Source organism: Hyla sarda, chromosome 4, assembly GCF_029499605.1.
Source record: "Hyla sarda isolate aHylSar1 chromosome 4, aHylSar1.hap1, whole genome shotgun sequence".
Lineage (NCBI taxonomy): Eukaryota > Metazoa > Chordata > Amphibia > Anura > Hylidae > Hyla > Hyla sarda.
In genome coordinates this window covers 40957565-40984932 of record NC_079192.1, presented here as the reverse complement: position 1 = coordinate 40984932, position 27368 = coordinate 40957565, and the positions used below count along the sequence as shown (strand labels likewise).

Here is a 27368-nt window from a genome sequence, read left to right as displayed (position 1 = left end):
CACCAGTGTATTATTGTGTATGACTCTATTAGTATGTTAGTATGGCACCAGTGTATGATTGTGTATGACTTTATTAGTATGTAGTATGGCACCAGTGTATTATTGTGTATGACTCTATTAGTATGTTAGTATGGCACCAGTGTATGATTGTGTATGACTCTATTAGTATGTTAGTATGGCACCAGTGTATGATTGTGTATGACTCTATTAGTATGTAGTATGGCACCAGTGTATGATTGTGTATGACTCTATTAGTATGTTAGTATGGCACCAGTGTATGATTGTGTATGACTCTATTAGTATGTAGTATGGCACCAGTGTATGATTGTGTATGACTCTATTAGTATGTTAGTATGGCAACAGTGTATGATTGTGTATGACTCTATTAGTATGTAGTATGGCACCAGTGTATGATTGTGTATGACTCTATTAGTATGTAGTATGGCACCAGTGTATTATTGTGTATGACTCTATTAGTATGTTAGTATGGCACCAGTGTATTATTGTGTATGACTCTATTAGTATGTTAGTATGGCACCAGGTTATTATTGTGTATGACTCTATTAGTATGTAGTATGGCACCAGTGTATTATTGTGTATGACTCTATTAGTATGTTAGTATAGCACCAGTGTATTATTGTGTATGACTCTATTAGTATGTTAGTATGGCACCAGTGTATTATTGTGTATGACTCTATTAGTATGTTAGTATAGCACCAGTGTATGATTGTGTATGACTCTATTAGTATGTTAGTATGGCACCAGTGTATGATTGTGTATGACTCTATTAGTATGGCACCAGTGTATGATTGTGTATGACTCTATTAGTATGTTAGTATGGCACCAGTGTATGATTGTGTATGACTCTATTAGTATGTTAGTATGGCACCAGTGTATTATTGTGTATGACTCTATTAGTATGTTAGTATGGCACCAGTGTATTATTGTGTATGACTCTATTAGTATGTAGTATGGCACCAGTGTATTATTGTGTATGACTCTATTAGTATGTTAGTATGGCACCAGTGTATTATTGTGTATGACTCTATTAGTATGTTAGTATGGCACCAGGTTATTATTGTGTATGACTCTATTAGTATGTAGTATGGCACCAGTGTATTATTGTGTATGACTCTATTAGTATGTTAGTATAGCACCAGTGTATTATTGTGTATGACTCTATTAGTATGTTAGTATGGCACCAGTGTATTATTGTGTATGACTCTATTAGTATGTTAGTATAGCACCAGTGTATGATTGTGTATGACTCTATTAGTATGTTAGTATGGCACCAGTGTATGATTGTGTATGACTCTATTAGTATGGCACCAGTGTATGATTGTGTATGACTCTATTAGTATGTTAGTATGGCACCAGTGTATGATTGTGTATGACTCTATTAGTATGTTAGTATGGCACCAGTGTATGATTGTGTATGACTCTATTAGTATGTTAGTATGGCACCAGTGTATGATTGTGTATGACTCTATTAGTATGTTAGTATGGCACCAGTGTATTATTGTGTATGACTCTATTAGTGTGGCACCAGTGTATGATTGTGTATGACTCTATTAGTATGTTAGTATGGCACCAGTGTATGATTGTGTATGACTCTATTAGTATGATAGTATGGCACCAGTGTATGATTGTGTATGACTCTATTAGTATGTTAGTATGGCAACAGTGTATGATTGTGTATGACTCTATTAGTATGGCACCAGTGTATGATTGTGTATGACTCTATTAGTATGTTAGTATGGCACCAGTGTATGATTGTGTATGACTCTATTAGTATGTTAGTATGGCACCAGTGTATGATTGTGTATGACTCTATTAGTATGTAGTATGGCACCAGTGTATGATTGTGTATGACTCTATTAGTATGTAGTATGGCACCAGTGTATTATTGTGTATGACTCTATTAGTATGTTAGTATGGCACCAGTGTATGATTGTGTATGACTCTATTAGTATGTTAGTATGGCACCAGTGTATGATTGTGTATGACTCTATTAGTATGTTAGTATAGCACCAGTGTATGATTGTGTATGACTCTATTAGTATGTTAGTATGGCACCAGTGTATGAATGTGTGTGACTCTATTAGTATGTTAGTATAGCACCAGTGTATGATTGTGTATGACTCTATTAGTATGTTAGTATGGCACCAGTGTATTATTGTGTATGACTCTATTAGTATGTAGTATGGCACCAGTGTATTATTGTGTATGACTCTATTAGTATGTAGTATGGCACCAGTGTATTATTGTGTATGACTCTATTAGTATGTTAGTATGGCACCAGTGTATTATTGTGTATGACTCTATTAGTATGTTAGTATGGCACCAGTGTATTATTGTGTATGACTCTATTAGTATGTAGTATGGCACCAGTGTATTATTGTGTATGACTCTATTAGTATGTAGTATGGCACCAGTGTATTATTGTGTATGACTCTATTAGTATGTAGTATGGCACCAGTGTATTATTGTGTATGACTCTATTAGTATGTAGTATGGCACCAGTGTATTATTGTGTATGACTCTATTAGTATGTAGTATGGCACCGGTGTATTATTGTGTATGACTCTATTAGTATGTAGTATGGCACCAGTGTATTATTGTGTATGACTCTATTAGTATGTTAGTATGGCACCAGTGTATGACTCTATTAGTAGGTTAGTATGGCACCAGTGTATGATTGTGTATGACTCTATTAGTATGTTAGTATGGCACCAGGTTATTATTGTGTATGACTCTATTAGTATGTAGTATGGCACCAGTGTATTATTGTGTATGACTCTATTAGTATGTTAGTATAGCACCAGTGTATTATTGTGTATGACTCTATTAGTATGTTAGTATGGCACCAGTGTATTATTGTGTATGACTCTATTAGTATGTTAGTATAGCACCAGTGTATGATTGTGTATGACTCTATTAGTATGTTAGTATGGCACCAGTGTATGATTGTGTATGACTCTATTAGTATGGCACCAGTGTATGATTGTGTATGACTCTATTAGTATGTTAGTATGGCACCAGTGTATGATTGTGTATGACTCTATTAGTATGTTAGTATGGCACCAGTGTATTATTGTGTATGACTCTATTAGTATGTTAGTATGGCACCAGTGTATTATTGTGTATGACTCTATTAGTATGTAGTATGGCACCAGTGTATTATTGTGTATGACTCTATTAGTATGTTAGTATGGCACCAGTGTATTATTGTGTATGACTCTATTAGTATGTTAGTATGGCACCAGGTTATTATTGTGTATGACTCTATTAGTATGTAGTATGGCACCAGTGTATTATTGTGTATGACTCTATTAGTATGTTAGTATAGCACCAGTGTATTATTGTGTATGACTCTATTAGTATGTTAGTATGGCACCAGTGTATTATTGTGTATGACTCTATTAGTATGTTAGTATAGCACCAGTGTATGATTGTGTATGACTCTATTAGTATGTTAGTATGGCACCAGTGTATGATTGTGTATGACTCTATTAGTATGGCACCAGTGTATGATTGTGTATGACTCTATTAGTATGTTAGTATGGCACCAGTGTATGATTGTGTATGACTCTATTAGTATGTTAGTATGGCACCAGTGTATGATTGTGTATGACTCTATTAGTATGTTAGTATGGCACCAGTGTATGATTGTGTATGACTCTATTAGTATGTTAGTATGGCACCAGTGTATTATTGTGTATGACTCTATTAGTATGTTAGTGTGGCACCAGTGTATGATTGTGTATGACTCTATTAGTATGTTAGTATGGCACCAGTGTATGATTGTGTATGACTCTATTAGTATGATAGTATGGCACCAGTGTATGATTGTGTATGACTCTATTAGTATGTTAGTATGGCAACAGTGTATGATTGTGTATGACTCTATTAGTATGGCACCAGTGTATGATTGTGTATGACTCTATTAGTATGTTAGTATGGCACCAGTGTATGATTGTGTATGACTCTATTAGTATGTTAGTATGGCACCAGTGTATGATTGTGTATGACTCTATTAGTATGTAGTATGGCACCAGTGTATGATTGTGTATGACTCTATTAGTATGTAGTATGGCACCAGTGTATTATTGTGTATGACTCTATTAGTATGTTAGTATGGCACCAGTGTATGATTGTGTATGACTCTATTAGTATGTTAGTATGGCACCAGTGTATGATTGTGTATGACTCTATTAGTATGTTAGTATAGCACCAGTGTATGATTGTGTATGACTCTATTAGTATGTTAGTATGGCACCAGTGTATGAATGTGTGTGACTCTATTAGTATGTTAGTATAGCACCAGTGTATGATTGTGTATGACTCTATTAGTATGTTAGTATGGCACCAGTGTATTATTGTGTATGACTCTATTAGTATGTAGTATGGCACCAGTGTATTATTGTGTATGACTCTATTAGTATGTAGTATGGCACCAGTGTATTATTGTGTATGACTCTATTAGTATGTTAGTATGGCACCAGTGTATTATTGTGTATGACTCTATTAGTATGTTAGTATGGCACCAGTGTATTATTGTGTATGACTCTATTAGTATGTAGTATGGCACCAGTGTATTATTGTGTATGACTCTATTAGTATGTAGTATGGCACCAGTGTATTATTGTGTATGACTCTATTAGTATGTAGTATGGCACCAGTGTATTATTGTGTATGACTCTATTAGTATGTAGTATGGCACCAGTGTATTATTGTGTATGACTCTATTAGTATGTAGTATGGCACCGGTGTATTATTGTGTATGACTCTATTAGTATGTAGTATGGCACCAGTGTATTATTGTGTATGACTCTATTAGTATGTTAGTATGGCACCAGTGTATGACTCTATTAGTAGGTTAGTATGGCACCAGTGTATGATTGTGTATGACTCTATTAGTATGTAGTATGGCACCAGTGTATTATTGTGTATGACTCTATTAGTATGTTAGTATGGCACCAGTGTATGATTGTGTATGACTCTATTAGTATGTAGTATGGCACCAGTGTATGATTGTGTATGACTCTATTAGTATGTTAGTATGGCACCAGTGTATGATTGTGTATGACTCTATTAGTATGTAGTTTGGCACCAGTGTATGATTGTGTATGACTCTATTAGTATGTTAGTATGGCACCAGTGTATGATTGTGTATGACTCTATTAGTATGTTAGTATAGCACCAGTGTATGATTGTGTATGACTCTATTAGTATGTTAGTATGGCACCAGTGTATGATTGTGTATGACTCTATTAGTATGTTAGTATGGCACCAGTGTATGATTGTGTATGACTCTATTAGTATGTTAGTATGGCACCAGTGTATTATTGTGTATGACTCTATTAGTATGTAGTATGGCACCAGTGTATTATTGTGTATGACTCTATTAGTATGTTAGTATGGCACCAGTGTATTATTGTGTATGACTCTATTAGTATGTTAGTATGGCACCAGGTTATTATTGTGTATGACTCTATTAGTATGTAGTATGGCACCAGTGTATTATTGTGTATGACTCTATTAGTATGTTAGTATAGCACCAGTGTATTATTGTGTATGACTCTATTAGTATGTTAGTATGGCACCAGTGTATTATTGTGTATGACTCTATTAGTATGTTAGTATAGCACCAGTGTATGATTGTGTATGACTCTATTAGTATGTTAGTATGGCACCAGTGTATGATTGTGTATGACTCTATTAGTATGGCACCAGTGTATGATTGTGTATGACTCTATTAGTATGTTAGTATGGCACCAGTGTATGATTGTGTATGACTCTATTAGTATGTTAGTATGGCACCAGTGTATTATTGTGTATGACTCTATTAGTATGTAGTATGGCACCAGTGTATTATTGTGTATGACTCTATTAGTATGTTAGTATGGCACCAGTGTATTATTGTGTATGACTCTATTAGTATGTTAGTATGGCACCAGGTTATTATTGTGTATGACTCTATTAGTATGTAGTATGGCACCAGTGTATTATTGTGTATGACTCTATTAGTATGTTAGTATAGCACCAGTGTATTATTGTGTATGACTCTATTAGTATGTTAGTATGGCACCAGTGTATTATTGTGTATGACTCTATTAGTATGTTAGTATAGCACCAGTGTATGATTGTGTATGACTCTATTAGTATGTTAGTATGGCACCAGTGTATGATTGTGTATGACTCTATTAGTATGGCACCAGTGTATGATTGTGTATGACTCTATTAGTATGTTAGTATGGCACCAGTGTATGATTGTGTATGACTCTATTAGTATGTTAGTATGGCACCAGTGTATGATTGTGTATGACTCTATTAGTATGTTAGTATGGCACCAGTGTATGATTGTGTATGACTCTATTAGTATGTTAGTATGGCACCAGTGTATTATTGTGTATGACTCTATTAGTGTGGCACCAGTGTATGATTGTGTATGACTCTATTAGTATGTTAGTATGGCACCAGTGTATGATTGTGTATGACTCTATTAGTATGATAGTATGGCACCAGTGTATGATTGTGTATGACTCTATTAGTATGTTAGTATGGCAACAGTGTATGATTGTGTATGACTCTATTAGTATGGCACCAGTGTATGATTGTGTATGACTCTATTAGTATGTTAGTATGGCACCAGTGTATGATTGTGTATGACTCTATTAGTATGTTAGTATGGCACCAGTGTATGATTGTGTATGACTCTATTAGTATGTAGTATGGCACCAGTGTATGATTGTTTATGACTCTATTAGTATGTAGTATGGCACCAGTGTATTATTGTGTATGACTCTATTAGTATGTTAGTATGGCACCAGTGTATGATTGTGTATGACTCTATTAGTATGTTAGTATGGCACCAGTGTATGATTGTGTATGACTCTATTAGTATGTTAGTATAGCACCAGTGTATGATTGTGTATGACTCTATTAGTATGTTAGTATGGCACCAGTGTATGATTGTGTGTGACTCTATTAGTATGTTAGTATAGCACCAGTGTATGATTGTGTATGACTCTATTAGTATGTTAGTATGGCACCAGTGTATTATTGTGTATGACTCTATTAGTATGTAGTATGGCACCAGTGTATTATTGTGTATGACTCTATTAGTATGTAGTATGGCACCAGTGTATTATTGTGTATGACTCTATTAGTATGTTAGTATGGCACCAGTGTATTATTGTGTATGACTCTATTAGTATGTAGTATGGCACCAGTGTATTATTGTGTATGACTCTATTAGTATGTTAGTATGGCACCAGTGTATGACTCTATTAGTAGGTTAGTATGGCACCAGTGTATGATTGTGTATGACTCTATTAGTATGTAGTATGGCACCAGTGTATTATTGTGTATGACTCTATTAGTATGTTAGTATGGCACCAGTGTATGATTGTGTATGACTCTATTAGTATGTAGTATGGCACCAGTGTATGATTGTGTATGACTCTATTAGTATGTTAGTATGGCACCAGTGTATGATTGTGTATGACTCTATTAGTATGTAGTTTGGCACCAGTGTATGATTGTGTATGACTCTATTAGTATGTTAGTATGGCACCAGTGTATGATTGTGTATGACTCTATTAGTATGTTAGTATAGCACCAGTGTATGATTGTGTATGACTCTATTAGTATGTTAGTATGGCACCAGTGTATGATTGTGTATGACTCTATTAGTATGTTAGTATGGCACCAGTGTATGATTGTGTATGACTCTATTAGTATGTTAGTATGGCACCAGTGTATTATTGTGTATGACTCTATTAGTATGTAGTATGGCACCAGTGTATTATTGTGTATGACTCTATTAGTATGTTAGTATGGCACCAGTGTATTATTGTGTATGACTCTATTAGTATGTTAGTATGGCACCAGGTTATTATTGTGTATGACTCTATTAGTATGTAGTATGGCACCAGTGTATTATTGTGTATGACTCTATTAGTATGTTAGTATAGCACCAGTGTATTATTGTGTATGACTCTATTAGTATGTTAGTATGGCACCAGTGTATTATTGTGTATGACTCTATTAGTATGTTAGTATAGCACCAGTGTATGATTGTGTATGACTCTATTAGTATGTTAGTATGGCACCAGTGTATGATTGTGTATGACTCTATTAGTATGGCACCAGTGTATGATTGTGTATGACTCTATTAGTATGTTAGTATGGCACCAGTGTATGATTGTGTATGACTCTATTAGTATGTTAGTATGGCACCAGTGTATTATTGTGTATGACTCTATTAGTATGTAGTATGGCACCAGTGTATTATTGTGTATGACTCTATTAGTATGTTAGTATGGCACCAGTGTATTATTGTGTATGACTCTATTAGTATGTTAGTATGGCACCAGGTTATTATTGTGTATGACTCTATTAGTATGTAGTATGGCACCAGTGTATTATTGTGTATGACTCTATTAGTATGTTAGTATAGCACCAGTGTATTATTGTGTATGACTCTATTAGTATGTTAGTATGGCACCAGTGTATTATTGTGTATGACTCTATTAGTATGTTAGTATAGCACCAGTGTATGATTGTGTATGACTCTATTAGTATGTTAGTATGGCACCAGTGTATGATTGTGTATGACTCTATTAGTATGGCACCAGTGTATGATTGTGTATGACTCTATTAGTATGTTAGTATGGCACCAGTGTATGATTGTGTATGACTCTATTAGTATGTTAGTATGGCACCAGTGTATGATTGTGTATGACTCTATTAGTATGTTAGTATGGCACCAGTGTATGATTGTGTATGACTCTATTAGTATGTTAGTATGGCACCAGTGTATTATTGTGTATGACTCTATTAGTGTGGCACCAGTGTATGATTGTGTATGACTCTATTAGTATGTTAGTATGGCACCAGTGTATGATTGTGTATGACTCTATTAGTATGATAGTATGGCACCAGTGTATGATTGTGTATGACTCTATTAGTATGTTAGTATGGCAACAGTGTATGATTGTGTATGACTCTATTAGTATGGCACCAGTGTATGATTGTGTATGACTCTATTAGTATGTTAGTATGGCACCAGTGTATGATTGTGTATGACTCTATTAGTATGTTAGTATGGCACCAGTGTATGATTGTGTATGACTCTATTAGTATGTAGTATGGCACCAGTGTATGATTGTGTATGACTCTATTAGTATGTAGTATGGCACCAGTGTATTATTGTGTATGACTCTATTAGTATGTTAGTATGGCACCAGTGTATGATTGTGTATGACTCTATTAGTATGTTAGTATGGCACCAGTGTATGATTGTGTATGACTCTATTAGTATGTTAGTATAGCACCAGTGTATGATTGTGTATGACTCTATTAGTATGTTAGTATGGCACCAGTGTATGATTGTGTGTGACTCTATTAGTATGTTAGTATAGCACCAGTGTATGATTGTGTATGACTCTATTAGTATGTTAGTATGGCACCAGTGTATTATTGTGTATGACTCTATTAGTATGTAGTATGGCACCAGTGTATTATTGTGTATGACTCTATTAGTATGTAGTATGGCACCAGTGTATTATTGTGTATGACTCTATTAGTATGTTAGTATGGCACCAGTGTATTATTGTGTATGACTCTATTAGTATGTTAGTATGGCACCAGTGTATTATTGTGTATGACTCTATTAGTATGTAGTATGGCACCAGTGTATTATTGTGTATGACTCTATTAGTATGTAGTATGGCACCAGTGTATTATTGTGTATGACTCTATTAGTATGTAGTATGGCACCAGTGTATTATTGTGTATGACTCTATTAGTATGTAGTATGGCACCAGTGTATTATTGTGTATGACTCTATTAGTATGTTAGTATGGCACCAGTGTATTATTGTGTATGACACTATTAGTATGTTAGTATGGCACCAGTGTATGATTGTGTATGACTCTATTAGTATGTAGTATGGCACCAGTGTATGATTGTGTATGACTCTATTAGTATGTAGTATGGCACCAGTGTATTATTGTGTATGACTCTATTAGTATGTTAGTATGGCACCAGTGTATGATTGTGTATGACTCTATTAGTATGTTAGTATGGCACCAGTGTATTATTGTGTATGACTCTATTAGTATGTAGTATGGCACCAGTGTATTATTGTGTATGACTCTATTAGTATGTTAGTATGGCACCAGTGTATTATTGTGTATGACTCTATTAGTATGTTAGTATGGCACCAGGTTATTATTGTGTATGACTCTATTAGTATGTAGTATGGCACCAGTGTATTATTGTGTATGACTCTATTAGTATGTTAGTATAGCACCAGTGTATTATTGTGTATGACTCTATTAGTATGTTAGTATGGCACCAGTGTATTATTGTGTATGACTCTATTAGTATGTTAGTATAGCACCAGTGTATGATTGTGTATGACTCTATTAGTATGTTAGTATGGCACCAGTGTATGATTGTGTATGACTCTATTAGTATGGCACCAGTGTATGATTGTGTATGACTCTATTAGTATGTTAGTATGGCACCAGTGTATGATTGTGTATGACTCTATTAGTATGTTAGTATGGCACCAGTGTATGATTGTGTATGACTCTATTAGTATGTTAGTATGGCACCAGTGTATGATTGTGTATGACTCTATTAGTATGTTAGTATGGCACCAGTGTATTATTGTGTATGACTCTATTAGTGTGGCACCAGTGTATGATTGTGTATGACTCTATTAGTATGTTAGTATGGCACCAGTGTATGATTGTGTATGACTCTATTAGTATGATAGTATGGCACCAGTGTATGATTGTGTATGACTCTATTAGTATGTTAGTATGGCAACAGTGTATGATTGTGTATGACTCTATTAGTATGGCACCAGTGTATGATTGTGTATGACTCTATTAGTATGTTAGTATGGCACCAGTGTATGATTGTGTATGACTCTATTAGTATGTTAGTATGGCACCAGTGTATGATTGTGTATGACTCTATTAGTATGTAGTATGGCACCAGTGTATGATTGTGTATGACTCTATTAGTATGTAGTATGGCACCAGTGTATTATTGTGTATGACTCTATTAGTATGTTAGTATGGCACCAGTGTATGATTGTGTATGACTCTATTAGTATGTTAGTATGGCACCAGTGTATGATTGTGTATGACTCTATTAGTATGTTAGTATAGCACCAGTGTATGATTGTGTATGACTCTATTAGTATGTTAGTATGGCACCAGTGTATGAATGTGTGTGACTCTATTAGTATGTTAGTATAGCACCAGTGTATGATTGTGTATGACTCTATTAGTATGTTAGTATGGCACCAGTGTATTATTGTGTATGACTCTATTAGTATGTAGTATGGCACCAGTGTATTATTGTGTATGACTCTATTAGTATGTAGTATGGCACCAGTGTATTATTGTGTATGACTCTATTAGTATGTAGTATGGCACCAGTGTATTATTGTGTATGACTCTATTAGTATGTAGTATGGCACCAGTGTATTATTGTGTATGACTCTATTAGTATGTAGTATGGCACCAGTGTATTATTGTGTATGACTCTATTAGTATGTAGTATGGCACCAGTGTATTATTGTGTATGACTCTATTAGTATGTAGTATGGCACCGGTGTATTATTGTGTATGACTCTATTAGTATGTAGTATGGCACCAGTGTATTATTGTGTATGACTCTATTAGTATGTTAGTATGGCACCAGTGTATGACTCTATTAGTAGGTTAGTATGGCACCAGTGTATGATTGTGTATGACTCTATTAGTATGTTAGTATGGCACCAGGTTATTATTGTGTATGACTCTATTAGTATGTAGTATGGCACCAGTGTATTATTGTGTATGACTCTATTAGTATGTTAGTATAGCACCAGTGTATTATTGTGTATGACTCTATTAGTATGTTAGTATGGCACCAGTGTATTATTGTGTATGACTCTATTAGTATGTTAGTATAGCACCAGTGTATGATTGTGTATGACTCTATTAGTATGTTAGTATGGCACCAGTGTATGATTGTGTATGACTCTATTAGTATGGCACCAGTGTATGATTGTGTATGACTCTATTAGTATGTTAGTATGGCACCAGTGTATGATTGTGTATGACTCTATTAGTATGTTAGTATGGCACCAGTGTATTATTGTGTATGACTCTATTAGTATGTTAGTATGGCACCAGTGTATTATTGTGTATGACTCTATTAGTATGTAGTATGGCACCAGTGTATTATTGTGTATGACTCTATTAGTATGTTAGTATGGCACCAGTGTATTATTGTGTATGACTCTATTAGTATGTTAGTATGGCACCAGGTTATTATTGTGTATGACTCTATTAGTATGTAGTATGGCACCAGTGTATTATTGTGTATGACTCTATTAGTATGTTAGTATAGCACCAGTGTATTATTGTGTATGACTCTATTAGTATGTTAGTATGGCACCAGTGTATTATTGTGTATGACTCTATTAGTATGTTAGTATAGCACCAGTGTATGATTGTGTATGACTCTATTAGTATGTTAGTATGGCACCAGTGTATGATTGTGTATGACTCTATTAGTATGGCACCAGTGTATGATTGTGTATGACTCTATTAGTATGTTAGTATGGCACCAGTGTATGATTGTGTATGACTCTATTAGTATGTTAGTATGGCACCAGTGTATGATTGTGTATGACTCTATTAGTATGTTAGTATGGCACCAGTGTATGATTGTGTATGACTCTATTAGTATGTTAGTATGGCACCAGTGTATTATTGTGTATGACTCTATTAGTGTGGCACCAGTGTATGATTGTGTATGACTCTATTAGTATGTTAGTATGGCACCAGTGTATGATTGTGTATGACTCTATTAGTATGATAGTATGGCACCAGTGTATGATTGTGTATGACTCTATTAGTATGTTAGTATGGCAACAGTGTATGATTGTGTATGACTCTATTAGTATGGCACCAGTGTATGATTGTGTATGACTCTATTAGTATGTTAGTATGGCACCAGTGTATGATTGTGTATGACTCTATTAGTATGTAGTATGGCACCAGTGTATGATTGTGTATGACTCTATTAGTATGTAGTATGGCACCAGTGTATTATTGTGTATGACTCTATTAGTATGTTAGTATAGCACCAGTGTATTATTGTGTATGACTCTATTAGTATGTTAGTATGGCACCAGTGTATTATTGTGTATGACTCTATTAGTATGTTAGTATAGCACCAGTGTATGATTGTGTATGACTCTATTAGTATGTTAGTATGGCACCAGTGTATGATTGTGTATGACTCTATTAGTATGGCACCAGTGTATGATTGTGTATGACTCTATTAGTATGTTAGTATGGCACCAGTGTATGATTGTGTATGACTCTATTAGTATGTTAGTATGGCACCAGTGTATTATTGTGTATGACTCTATTAGTATGTTAGTATGGCACCAGTGTATTATTGTGTATGACTCTATTAGTATGTAGTATGGCACCAGTGTATTATTGTGTATGACTCTATTAGTATGTTAGTATGGCACCAGTGTATTATTGTGTATGACTCTATTAGTATGTTAGTATGGCACCAGGTTATTATTGTGTATGACTCTATTAGTATGTAGTATGGCACCAGTGTATTATTGTGTATGACTCTATTAGTATGTTAGTATAGCACCAGTGTATTATTGTGTATGACTCTATTAGTATGTTAGTATGGCACCAGTGTATTATTGTGTATGACTCTATTAGTATGTTAGTATAGCACCAGTGTATGATTGTGTATGACTCTATTAGTATGTTAGTATGGCACCAGTGTATGATTGTGTATGACTCTATTAGTATGGCACCAGTGTATGATTGTGTATGACTCTATTAGTATGTTAGTATGGCACCAGTGTATGATTGTGTATGACTCTATTAGTATGTTAGTATGGCACCAGTGTATGATTGTGTATGACTCTATTAGTATGTTAGTATGGCACCAGTGTATGATTGTGTATGACTCTATTAGTATGTTAGTATGGCACCAGTGTATTATTGTGTATGACTCTATTAGTGTGGCACCAGTGTATGATTGTGTATGACTCTATTAGTATGTTAGTATGGCACCAGTGTATGATTGTGTATGACTCTATTAGTATGATAGTATGGCACCAGTGTATGATTGTGTATGACTCTATTAGTATGTTAGTATGGCAACAGTGTATGATTGTGTATGACTCTATTAGTATGGCACCAGTGTATGATTGTGTATGACTCTATTAGTATGTTAGTATGGCACCAGTGTATGATTGTGTATGACTCTATTAGTATGTAGTATGGCACCAGTGTATGATTGTGTATGACTCTATTAGTATGTAGTATGGCACCAGTGTATTATTGTGTATGACTCTATTAGTATGTTAGTATGGCACCAGTGTATGATTGTGTATGACTCTATTAGTATGTTAGTATGGCACCAGTGTATGATTGTGTATGACTCTATTAGTATGTTAGTATAGCACCAGTGTATGATTGTGTATGACTCTATTAGTATGTTAGTATGGCACCAGTGTATGAATGTGTGTGACTCTATTAGTATGTTAGTATAGCACCAGTGTATGATTGTGTATGACTCTATTAGTATGTTAGTATGGCACCAGTGTATTATTGTGTATGACTCTATTAGTATGTAGTATGGCACCAGTGTATTATTGTGTATGACTCTATTAGTATGTAGTATGGCACCAGTGTATTATTGTGTATGACTCTATTAGTATGTTAGTATGGCACCAGTGTATTATTGTGTATGACTCTATTAGTATGTTAGTATGGCACCAGTGTATTATTGTGTATGACTCTATTAGTATGTAGTATGGCACCAGTGTATTATTGTGTATGACTCTATTAGTATGTAGTATGGCACCAGTGTATTATTGTGTATGACTCTATTAGTATGTAGTATGGCACCAGTGTATTATTGTGTATGACTCTATTAGTATGTAGTATGGCACCAGTGTATTATTGTGTATGACTCTATTAGTATGTAGTATGGCACCGGTGTATTATTGTGTATGACTCTATTAGTATGTAGTATGGCACCAGTGTATTATTGTGTATGACTCTATTAGTATGTTAGTATGGCACCAGTGTATGACTCTATTAGTAGGTTAGTATGGCACCAGTGTATGATTGTGTATGACTCTATTAGTATGTAGTATGGCACCAGTGTATTATTGTGTATGACTCTATTAGTATGTTAGTATGGCACCAGTGTATGATTGTGTATGACTCTATTAGTATGTAGTATGGCACCAGTGTATGATTGTGTATGACTCTATTAGTATGTTAGTATGGCACCAGTGTATGATTGTGTATGACTCTATTAGTATGTAGTTTGGCACCAGTGTATGATTGTGTATGACTCTATTAGTATGTTAGTATGGCACCAGTGTATGATTGTGTATGACTCTATTAGTATGTTAGTATAGCACCAGTGTATGATTGTGTATGACTCTATTAGTATGTTAGTATGGCACCAGTGTATGATTGTGTATGACTCTATTAGTATGTTAGTATGGCACCAGTGTATGATTGTGTATGACTCTATTAGTATGTTAGTATGGCACCAGTGTATTATTGTGTATGACTCTATTAGTATGTAGTATGGCACCAGTGTATTATTGTGTATGACTCTATTAGTATGTTAGTATGGCACCAGTGTATTATTGTGTATGACTCTATTAGTATGTTAGTATGGCACCAGGTTATTATTGTGTATGACTCTATTAGTATGTAGTATGGCACCAGTGTATTATTGTGTATGACTCTATTAGTATGTTAGTATAGCACCAGTGTATTATTGTGTATGACTCTATTAGTATGTTAGTATGGCACCAGTGTATTATTGTGTATGACTCTATTAGTATGTTAGTATAGCACCAGTGTATGATTGTGTATGACTCTATTAGTATGTTAGTATGGCACCAGTGTATGATTGTGTATGACTCTATTAGTATGGCACCAGTGTATGATTGTGTATGACTCTATTAGTATGTTAGTATGGCACCAGTGTATGATTGTGTATGACTCTATTAGTATGTTAGTATGGCACCAGTGTATTATTGTGTATGACTCTATTAGTATGTAGTATGGCACCAGTGTATTATTGTGTATGACTCTATTAGTATGTTAGTATGGCACCAGTGTATTATTGTGTATGACTCTATTAGTATGTTAGTATGGCACCAGGTTATTATTGTGTATGACTCTATTAGTATGTAGTATGGCACCAGTGTATTATTGTGTATGACTCTATTAGTATGTTAGTATAGCACCAGTGTATTATTGTGTATGACTCTATTAGTATGTTAGTATGGCACCAGTGTATTATTGTGTATGACTCTATTAGTATGTTAGTATAGCACCAGTGTATGATTGTGTATGACTCTATTAGTATGTTAGTATGGCACCAGTGTATGATTGTGTATGACTCTATTAGTATGGCACCAGTGTATGATTGTGTATGACTCTATTAGTATGTTAGTATGGCACCAGTGTATGATTGTGTATGACTCTATTAGTATGTTAGTATGGCACCAGTGTATGATTGTGTATGACTCTATTAGTATGTTAGTATGGCACCAGTGTATGATTGTGTATGACTCTATTAGTATGTTAGTATGGCACCAGTGTATTATTGTGTATGACTCTATTAGTGTGGCACCAGTGTATGATTGTGTATGACTCTATTAGTATGTTAGTATGGCACCAGTGTATGATTGTGTATGACTCTATTAGTATGATAGTATGGCACCAGTGTATGATTGTGTATGACTCTATTAGTATGTTAGTATGGCAACAGTGTATGATTGTGTATGACTCTATTAGTATGGCACCAGTGTATGATTGTGTATGACTCTATTAGTATGTTAGTATGGCACCAGTGTATGATTGTGTATGACTCTATTAGTATGTTAGTATGGCACCAGTGTATGATTGTGTATGACTCTATTAGTATGTAGTATGGCACCAGTGTATGATTGTGTATGACTCTATTAGTATGTAGTATGGCACCAGTGTATTATTGTGTATGACTCTATTAGTATGTTAGTATGGCACCAGTGTATGATTGTGTATGACTCTATTAGTATGTTAGTATGGCACCAGTGTATGATTGTGTATGACTCTATTAGTATGTTAGTATAGCACCAGTGTATGATTGTGTATGACTCTATTAGTATGTTAGTATGGCACCAGTGTATGATTGTGTGTGACTCTATTAGTATGTTAGTATAGCACCAGTGTATGATTGTGTATGACTCTATTAGTATGTTAGTATGGCACCAGTGTATTATTGTGTATGACTCTATTAGTATGTAGTATGGCACCAGTGTATTATTGTGTATGACTCTATTAGTATGTAGTATGGCACCAGTGTATTATTGTGTATGACTCTATTAGTATGTTAGTATGGCACCAGTGTATTATTGTGTATGACTCTATTAGTATGTTAGTATGGCACCAGTGTATTATTGTGTATGACTCTATTAGTATGTAGTATGGCACCAGTGTATTATTGTGTATGACTCTATTAGTATGTAGTATGGCACCAGTGTATTATTGTGTATGACTCTATTAGTATGTAGTATGGCACCAGTGTATTATTGTGTATGACTCTATTAGTATGTAGTATGGCACCAGTGTATTATTGTGTATGACTCTATTAGTATGTTAGTATGGCACCAGTGTATTATTGTGTATGACACTATTAGTATGTTAGTATGGCACCAGTGTATGATTGTGTATGACTCTATTAGTATGTAGTATGGCACCAGTGTATGATTGTGTATGACTCTATTAGTATGTAGTATGGCACCAGTGTATTATTGTGTATGACTCTATTAGTATGTTAGTATGGCACCAGTGTATGATTGTGTATGACTCTATTAGTATGTTAGTATGGCACCAGTGTATGATTGTGTATGACTCTATTAGTATGTTAGTATAGCACCAGTGTATGATTGTGTATGACTCTATTAGTATGTTAGTATGGCACCAGTGTATGATTGTGTGTGACTCTATTAGTATGTTAGTATGGCACCAGTGTATGATTGTGTATGACTCTATTAGTATGTTAGTATGGCACCAGTGTATGATTGTGTATGACTCTATTAGTATGTTAGTATGGCACCAGTGTATGATTGTGTATGACTCTATTAGTATGTTAGTATGGCACCAGTGTATGATTGTGTATGACTCTATTAGTATGTTAGTATGGCACCAGTGTATGATTGTGTATGACTCTATTAGTATGTTAGTATGGCACCAGTGTATGATTGTGTATGACTCTATTAGTATGTAGTATGGCACCAGTGTATGATTGTGTATGACTCTATTAGTATGTTAGTATGGCACCAGTGTATTATTGTGTATGACTCTATTAGTATGTAGTATGGCACCAGTGTATGATTGTGTATGACTCTATTAGTATGTTAGTATAGCACCAGTGTATGATTGTGTATGACTCTATTAGTATGTTAGTATGGCACCAGTGTATGATTGTGTGTGACTCTATTAGTATGTTAGTATGGCACCAGTGTATGATTGTGTATGACTCTATTAGTATGTTAGTATGGCACCAGTGTATGATTGTGTATGACTCTATTAGTATGTTAGTATGGCACCAGTGTATGATTGTGTATGACTCTATTAGTATGTAGTATGGCACCAGTGTATGATTGTGTATGACTCTATTAGTATGTTAGTATGGCACCAGTGTATTATTGTGTATGACTCTATTAGTATGTAGTATGGCACCAGTGTATGATTGTGTATGACTCTATTAGTATGTTAGTATGGCACCAGTGTATTATTGTGTATGACTCTATTAGTATGTTAGTATGGCACCAGTGTATTATTGTGTATGACTCTATTAGTATGTTAGTATGGCACCAGTGTATTATTGTGTATGACTCTATTAGTATGTAGTAAGGCACCAGTGTATTATTGTGTATGATGCGGTTGGTAACGGTTCTATCTACACAGGTGGAAGAAGATCACAGGAAGCTGGTGGTTAGAGGAAACCAGTATAACCTGCAGCTGGTGTCAGATGGTGGTAACTGGTTTACATGTGATCATAACCTGTTCCACCATCACCCCATGTAGTTTGGAGACTGATGGGATTGGTCTACATGAGCTTGTTGTATAGCCGAGCATTTATCAAGCGATTTAGTAAATTTTTTTTTTTTACTAAAAATTTCGCACAAATGTCGCACCTGCGACTACGCGATTTTTCGTTTGACATTTTGACTGGAAAGCGAGAAAAGCAAGTTTTCCAAAACGTAGCTACGTAGTAATAATTTTAAAATGGACTACGGGTAGTCTGGTATTTATTAACTGCGACAGTCGCAACTGCGCAAAAAAAAGTTGCAGCAAGGTAAAAAAATTGACTTTATTTACTCCAGCTCAAACATGGAGCAGAAAAAGCTACTACCAAAGTAAAAAAGGAAAAATTGCTTACGTGAAAGAAAATTATCAACAGGTTGAAACCAGTTACACATAAGCAAAAAAAAAGTAAGGAAAAAATTACCGTATTTTTAGCCGTATAAGACGCACTTTTTCTTCCCCAAAACGGAGGGGGGAAAGTTGGTGCGTCTTATACGGCGAATACCTGCGGCCATCAATGGCCGGGACCCGCCGCTAATACAGGACATCACTGATCGCGGTGATGCCCTGTATTAACCCTTCAGACGCAGCGATCAAAGCTGACCGCCGCGTCTGAAGGGAAAGTGACACTAACCCGGTTGCTCAGTCGGGCTGTTCGGGACCGCCTCGGTGAAATCGCGGCGTCCCGAACAGCTTATAGGACACCGGGAGGGACCTTACCTGCCTCCTCGGTGTCTTCTCCTTGCCGGGATCCCCTGCGCTCTCCTTTGACATCGTCACATCGTCGCTCTCGACGTCATCCAATAGGAGCGGCATGTGTAGCGGCGTGATGACGGCGACGGAGAGCGTGGAAACCCGGGGAAGAAGTAGTCCGGAGCGTGGGGGACACCACGGGGACGCAGTGACAGCGATGGAGCGACATCCAGGGCAGCGGTGACGGGTCCGGAGCGGCGGGGACACGTGAGTATTACCTCCTATCCAGTGGTCTTCAACCTGCGGACCTCCAGATGTTGCAAAACTACAACTCCCAGCATGCCCGGACAGCCGTTGGCTGTCCGGGCATGCTGGGAGTTGTAGTTTTGCAACATCTGGAGGTCCGCAGGTTGAAGACCACTGTTGGGTTCAGAATCTTTATTTTTTTAGATTTTGCACCTATAAATTGGGTGCGTCTTATACGCCGGTGCGTCCTATAGGGCGAAAAATACGGTACTAAAAAAAAGGAATACATAAGCAAACATTGATAAATGTCCCTCTATATGTTTATTTCTGAACAAATGGTGAAGTAAGGCTAGGTTCACACTTAAGAATGTGTGAACGGAAAATGCGCCTTAAAATTTCCGACTGAAGAATGGCGATGCTCATTCTTCAGGCGGAAATACCCGCGGAACACATTGCAGTCTATTGGAGACTGATTCAGTTGGCGCTGGTCGCACTCGCAATCTCCGGGCGGAAATTTTCTGCCCAGAGATTCCGACGTTCACACGGCCGTCTAGACCCAGGATGGGTCTAGACGGCCGTGTGAATGCCAGAATCTCCGGCCAGAAAATTTCCGCCCGGAGATTCCGAGTGCGGCCAGCGCCAACTGAATCAGTCTCCAATAGACTGCAATGTGTTCCGCGAGTATTTTCACCTAAAGAATGACGTTCTTCTCATGTCAAAAATAAAAACGGACTTTAAAAAGAAAATGGACATTAACGGATGCAAACGGATGTTATCCGTTTGTATCCATTATTGTTCAGTTAATAAACAAAAACAAAAAAAGTTTTTGTTCTGAGCATGCGCAGATGTAAAAACGGATTGAAAAAACGGACATTAAAGGCTCATCCGTTTTCCATAGACTTCAATGTTAAATTTACTGTATCTTTTTTTATTTTTAGGGGGTTTTTTTTGACAGGAGAAAAAAATACTGCTTGCACCGTCTTTTCTCCCGTAAAAAGAAAAAAAACGGAATTGAGCGCAGACGGGTGCAAACGGATGTGAAAAGATTGTAAAAGAAAACATTGATATCAATGGGATTATTTTACAACCGTTTGTAATCCGTTTACAAGCAGCAACAACAGAACCTAAATCGGGGAAAAAAAAACGGGGAAAGGAATTTTTCTTTATTTATTTATCTATATATATAAAACTCAACGTGTATGTGTGTGTGTATGTGTGTGTGTGTGTGTGTATGCATGTATGTATGTGTGTGTATGTATGTGTGTATAGATGTGTGTGTATGTGTATGTGTGTATATATGTGTGTATGTTCCACAAAAACTTTCAAACGGCTAAAGATATTAACATGAAACTTGGCCACGTGTTACTTATATGTCAACAACAAACATAGGATAGGTGATTTAACCCTTACTCGCCCCCATTTGCCAGGGGCAGGGTTTATGTTTAAAGTCCCATGCAAGTCAATGGGAAATACATTGCATACATAACTTCTAAACGGCTGGAGATATTTCCATAATACTTGGTCACATGTTACTTATATATCCACTTAAAATATAGGATAGTTAATTTAACCCTTAACTACCCCCATTTGTGAGGGTCAGTTTTTTTTTTTTTTTTTAAAGTCCCATCTAATTTCCGTTAGGCTGGAGCTATTTCATTACCTGGTACACATATTACGAGTCGGGATGGGAGGTCGGGATGGGAGGTCGGGATATGAGGTCGGGATATGAGGTCGGGATAGGAGGTCGGGATAGGAGGTCGGGATAGGAGGTCGGGATAGGAGGACGGGATAGGAGGACGGGATAGGAGGACGGGATAGGAGGACGGGATAGGAGGACGGGATAGGAGGACGGGATAGGAGGACGGGATAGGAGGACGGGATAGGAGATCGGCTGTCTGGGCATGCTGGGAGTTGTAGTTTTGCAACAGCTGGAGGCACCCTGGTTGGAAAACACTGACCTATACTATATACTACTATATAGTCCAACATGCTGGGAGTTGTAGTTTTGCAACAGCTGGAGGCACCCCTGGTCGGGAAATACTGAACCATACTATATACTACTATATAGTCCAACATGCTGGGAGTTGTAGTTTTGCAACAGCTGGAGGCACCTTGGTTGGGAAACACTGACCTATACTATATACTACTATATATTCCAACATGCTTGGAGTTGTAGTTTTGCAACAGCTGGAGGCACCCCTGGTTGGGAAATACTGAACTATACTATATACTGCTTTATAGTCCAACATGCTGGGAGTTGTAGTTTTGCAACAGCTGGAGGCACCCCTGGTTGGGAAATAGTGAACCATACTGTATACTACTATATAGTCCAACATGCTGGGAGTTTGTAGTTTTGCAACAACTGGAGGCACCCCTAGTTGGGAAATACTGAACTATACTATATACTGCTTTATAGTCCAACATGCTGGGAGTTGTAGTTTTGCAACAGCTGGAGGCACCCCTGGTTGGGAAATACTGAACCATACTGTATACTACTATATAGTTCAACATGCTGGGAGCTGTAGTCTAGCAACAGCTGGAGGCACCCCTGCTTGGGAAATACTGAACTATGCTATATACTACTATATAGTCCGACATGCTGGGAGTTGTAGTTTTGCAACAGCTGGAGGCACCTTGGTTGGGAAACACTGACTTATACTATATACTACAATATATTCCAACATGCTTGGAGTTGTAATTTTGCAACAGCTGGAGGCACCTTGGTTGGGAAATGCTGAACTATACTATATACTGCTATATAGTCCAACATGCTGGGAGTTGTAGTTTTGCAACAGCTGGAAGCACCCTGGTTGGGAAATACTGACCTATACTATATACTACTATATAGTCCAACATGCTGGGAGTTGTAGTTTTGCAACAGCTGGAGGCACCCCTGCTTGTGAAACACTGACCTATACTATATACAACTATATAGTCCAACATGCTGGGAGTTGTAGTTTTGCAACAGCTGGAGGCACCCTGGTTGGGAAACACTGTTCCAGACTATAACAGTCCATCATCCGTTAGCTAATATGATTAAAGGGGTACTACGGTGGAAAACATTTTTATTTAAGTCAACTGGTGTCAGAAAGTTAAACAGATTTGTAGATCTTTACCCTTCCAGTACTTATTAGCGGCTGTGTACTACAGAGGAAATTCTTTTCTTTTTGAATTTCTTTCTTGTCTTGTCCACAGTGCTCTCTGCTGACACCTGATGCCCGTATCAGGAACTGTCCAGAGGAGGAGAAAATCCCCATAGCAAACCTATGCTGCTCTGGACAGTTCCTGACACCGACAGAGGTGTCAGCAGAGAGCACTGTGGACAAGACAAAAAAGAAATTCAAAAAGAAGAGTATTTCCTCTGTAGCATACAGCTGCTAATAAGTACTGAAAGGATTGAGATTTTTAAATAGAAGTCATTTACAAATCTGTTTCACTTTCTGGCACCAGTTCATTAAAAAAAAAAAAAAAAAAAAAACGTTTTCCACCGGAGTACTCCTTTAAATTTACCCAATGAATGGCTGTTTTTGGTAAAATGGGCAATTTTCGTCAACTTTTGTGTAATGTGGTGCTAAGATTATAATAAAATGTCACTCTAAGGTTTAATTGTTTTTACATTTGTTTAACAGCTGAATTCTAAGATATTGTGGCATCTGGTGAGACATTGGCTCGGAACCGGCCTGCAGACCCTCAAACTAAAGGGTCTCTTAAATTCAGTCAAGAAACAGGAGTTCCTCACTCCAGCCATCCTTCAGGTCCTGGAAAAGCGTTACCTCAGTCTTGAGCATCTCCACCTCCAGGAAACCAACCTCCGCTCCCTCAGCTATGACTCTTTACCCTGCACCTTGAAGACGCTCGAGCTGTCAGATTGCGAGATCCCTCTAAACTGGGTCAAGTCCTCCAACAACAAAACCAAAGGTCTCCTCAAACTGGAGAATCTCATTCTGAACAAAGTGTCCTCTTTTTCCAACCACCATTTGGAGGCCATTTGTAGTCAGTCCAACCTAAAGACCCTCTGCCTGTGCGGCACCTACAGAGTCAATGACATTGGGATTCAGAAAGCCGTTCCTTACCTAAAAGGATTAGAGCACTTAAAGTTAAAGGAATGCAATGTGACCGACATCACTCTGCACCTGATCGGCTGCCACCTCAAGCAGCTCCGGACCTTGGCTCTTATAGATTTCCGCTATTTAACCGATGCGGGACTGACCTGTCTATCTGGGGTGAAGACTCTGGAGAAGTTGTGGCTGGAGTACTGCTACTGCTTCAACTCCAGCTCCATCATCGCTGTGTGCGTAAGCCTCCCCGCTCTCAACTATCTCAACCTCAATGGAATGTTCTACGAGGGCCAAGGAATAGAGGAAATACAGAAAAGCCTCCCACACTGTACGGTTACTGTGGAGAACCTACTAAAAAAATAAATAGCTTAACCTATTGAAGGAGATATCACGACCTTGCTCCGATCTTCTTTGCTTCCGGTTCAGTACAGGACAATGCCGGTAGAGGTGCCTATAGCTGCTTCTCCCCTTTTTCTGTGCTTCTATCACTTCTCCTATGAACTTTGTTGTGTGAGATCCATACAGAAATATGTTCTGGACTGGGGAATGAGGTCTGCTGGGAGTTTTAGATCTTGAGGCCTTTATCATTACAAAACTACCGGGCTTTTGGCTTCATGGACTTATTTAGCAAAAGGGTCGGATTTGATTAAAGGGGTATTCCAGGGAAAAAAACTATATATATGTATATATATATATGTATATATATATAATCTATCTATCTATCATCTGGCTCCAGAAATTTAAACAGATTTGTAAATGACTTCTATTAAAAATCTTAATCCTTCTAGTAGTTATCAGCTGCTGAAGTTGAGTGGTTCTTTTGTGTCTGACAACAGTGCTCTCTGCTGACACCTCCGTCTGTCCAGAGCAGGAGCAAATCTCCATAGCAAACCACTAATGCTTTGGACAGTTCCTGAGACAAACAGAAGTGTCAGCAGAGAGCTTTGTTTTCAGACAGAAAAGAACAACTCAACTTCAGCAGCTGATAACTACTGGAAGGATTAAGATTTCTTTATAGAAGTAATTTACAAATCTGTTTAACTTTCTGGAGCCAGTTGATATAAAAAAAAATAAAATAACGTGTTTTTTTTTTCCTGGAATACCCCTTTAACAGCCAGGGAGTGAGGCTCACGCTGCAGCACACTTCACTCTGCTATAAATAGTGATCACAGGGGTGACCATGTGTGATCAAAACTTTTCACATGTCTGGGCAATAGTAAACCCTTCTTTCTCCAGATGTTGCTCCCATATTCAGCTCGCACATGCCCCTTTAGTCCCTTTGCTGGCAAGAAGCTACATACAAGCCAAAATTCTGTCCTGCAGGAGGGGCGTTCGGCCTCTTCTAGGGGTGATGAAGCTTGATTCCTTGTCACTGACCACATCCAGCTCCATGGATTTGGCATTGGGTTGAAGCAGTTGGCTCACAAATACATTAATGGTGTGTTTCAAAACCCTGTCCCAATGCTGACTTTATTGTTGCAGTGACCAGGGTTTTATAGTGCCTCATAAGAAGCCATATATATCTGTCACAGGAGAACTCACTAGAGCATGTGAAGACTCCCCTGGCCTCAAAGGCAAACGTAGAATAGAAGTATTAAAGGGGTATTCCAGAAAAAAAAAACTGGCTCCAGAAAGTTAAACAGATTTGTAAATTACTTCTATTAATCCTTCCAGTAGTTATCAGTTGCTGAAGTTGTGTAGTTCTTTTCTTTCTGACAACAGTGCTCTCTGCTGACACCTCTGTCTGTCTCAGGAACTGCACCGAGTAGGAGCAAATCCTCATAGCAAACCTCTAATGCTTTGGACAGTTGCTGAGAGAGCACTGTTGTCAGACAGACAAGAACAACTCAACTTCAGCAGCTGATAACTACTGGAAGGATTAATATTTTTTAATAGAAGTAATTTACAAATTTGTTAAGCTTTCTGGAGCCAGTTGATATGAAAAAAATATATTTTTTTTTCCTGGAATACCCCTTTAATAAGCTTCTACATACTGATTATTTTAAGAGGAACCTGTCATCACTTTTCTACTGCCTTAACCAGGAATAATCCACAGTGACTTCTGCCGACCCCACTGGTCTAAAAGGATATATCTCTCCATATACTCGGGGGGAGCAGGGAGAAGCCACCCGGGACCACTCTTGGCTCATGGCTCAGGCAGCATGATAGTGATGACAAGTTTCCTTAAACCAGTTTTTCCCAAGCAGGGTGCCTCCAGCTGTTGCAAAACTACAACTCCCTGCATGCCCGGACAGCCAAAGGCTGTCCGGGCATGCAGGGAGTTGTAGTTTTGCAACAGCTGGAGGCACACTGGTTGAAAAACACTGCCTTGTAACTCTTGATAAAGTGCATAACTAGAAAAGCAGATTAATATTGGACAACTCACTGTCCTTGATCATGGCTGGAACAAAAACATTGGACAGAAACTCGCACAATCATGCATTTTCATAGCCGTGATTAAAGGGAACCTTTCATCAAAAAAACTTTTGATATATTATAGATTAATGTATGCAGAATAACTTTCCAATTGCATGTTATTAAAAAAATATGCTTCTTTCGATTTTAATTTTCCACTTTTTTAAAATTACCACTAGAGGTCTCCCTACCAGTCCTGGCCGCAAGTCCTTTTTATAGTTTTCAGACTCATTCTGGAGTCCTAAATCTCAGACTGCAGCCGGGACACAGACAAGCTCAGCTGGCAGCACTGAATCTTCTCCTCTCTATTTACAACTGCATGTGCAGAGAGAAGAAAGATCAGAGCTCAGATAGTAAAATGGCAGAGTCAGGAGTATGCCCTGCTGCGCTAAGAGCTGGCTAAGTGCTGGCTCCTGCCTGTCTGATTGACAGGCAGGGAGCAGTGCTGAGCTTGTCTGTGTCCCGGCTGCAGTCTGAGATTTAGAAATCTATAAAAAGGGCTTGCGGCCAGGACTGGTAGGGAGACCTCTAGTGGTCATTTTTTTAAAGTTATAAAATTTAAATAGAAAGAAGAATATTTTTTTTATAACATGCAATTGGAAAGTTATTCTGCATACATTAATCTGTAATAACGCAAAAGTTTTTTTGATGAAAGGTTCCCTTTAAGGACAGTAAGTTGCCTGAAACGCTTCGGCTTTTCCAGTGATGCAACGTTATCAGGACTAATAAAAATATGACATTTTGGAGGAGGTTATCAGGCAACATTTTTTTATTTTTATTCAGTGTAATA

At 37.2% G+C, this 27368-nt stretch overlaps 1 protein-coding gene across 1 annotated transcript in view; it reads left to right on the top strand.

Annotated features, from left to right (window-relative positions):
- The window catches only part of FBXL12 (F-box and leucine rich repeat protein 12), a 66306-nt gene extending 41491 nt beyond the window's left edge, over positions 1-24815 (top strand). Inside the window, exon 3 of the mRNA XM_056570650.1 lies at positions 23735-24815. Within this exon, the coding sequence (XP_056426625.1) occupies positions 23735-24526 (792 nt within the window). The 3' untranslated portion in view covers positions 24527-24815. The remainder of the gene's footprint in view (positions 1-23734) is intronic.
- The last annotated feature ends 2553 nt before the right edge of the window (positions 24816-27368 follow it).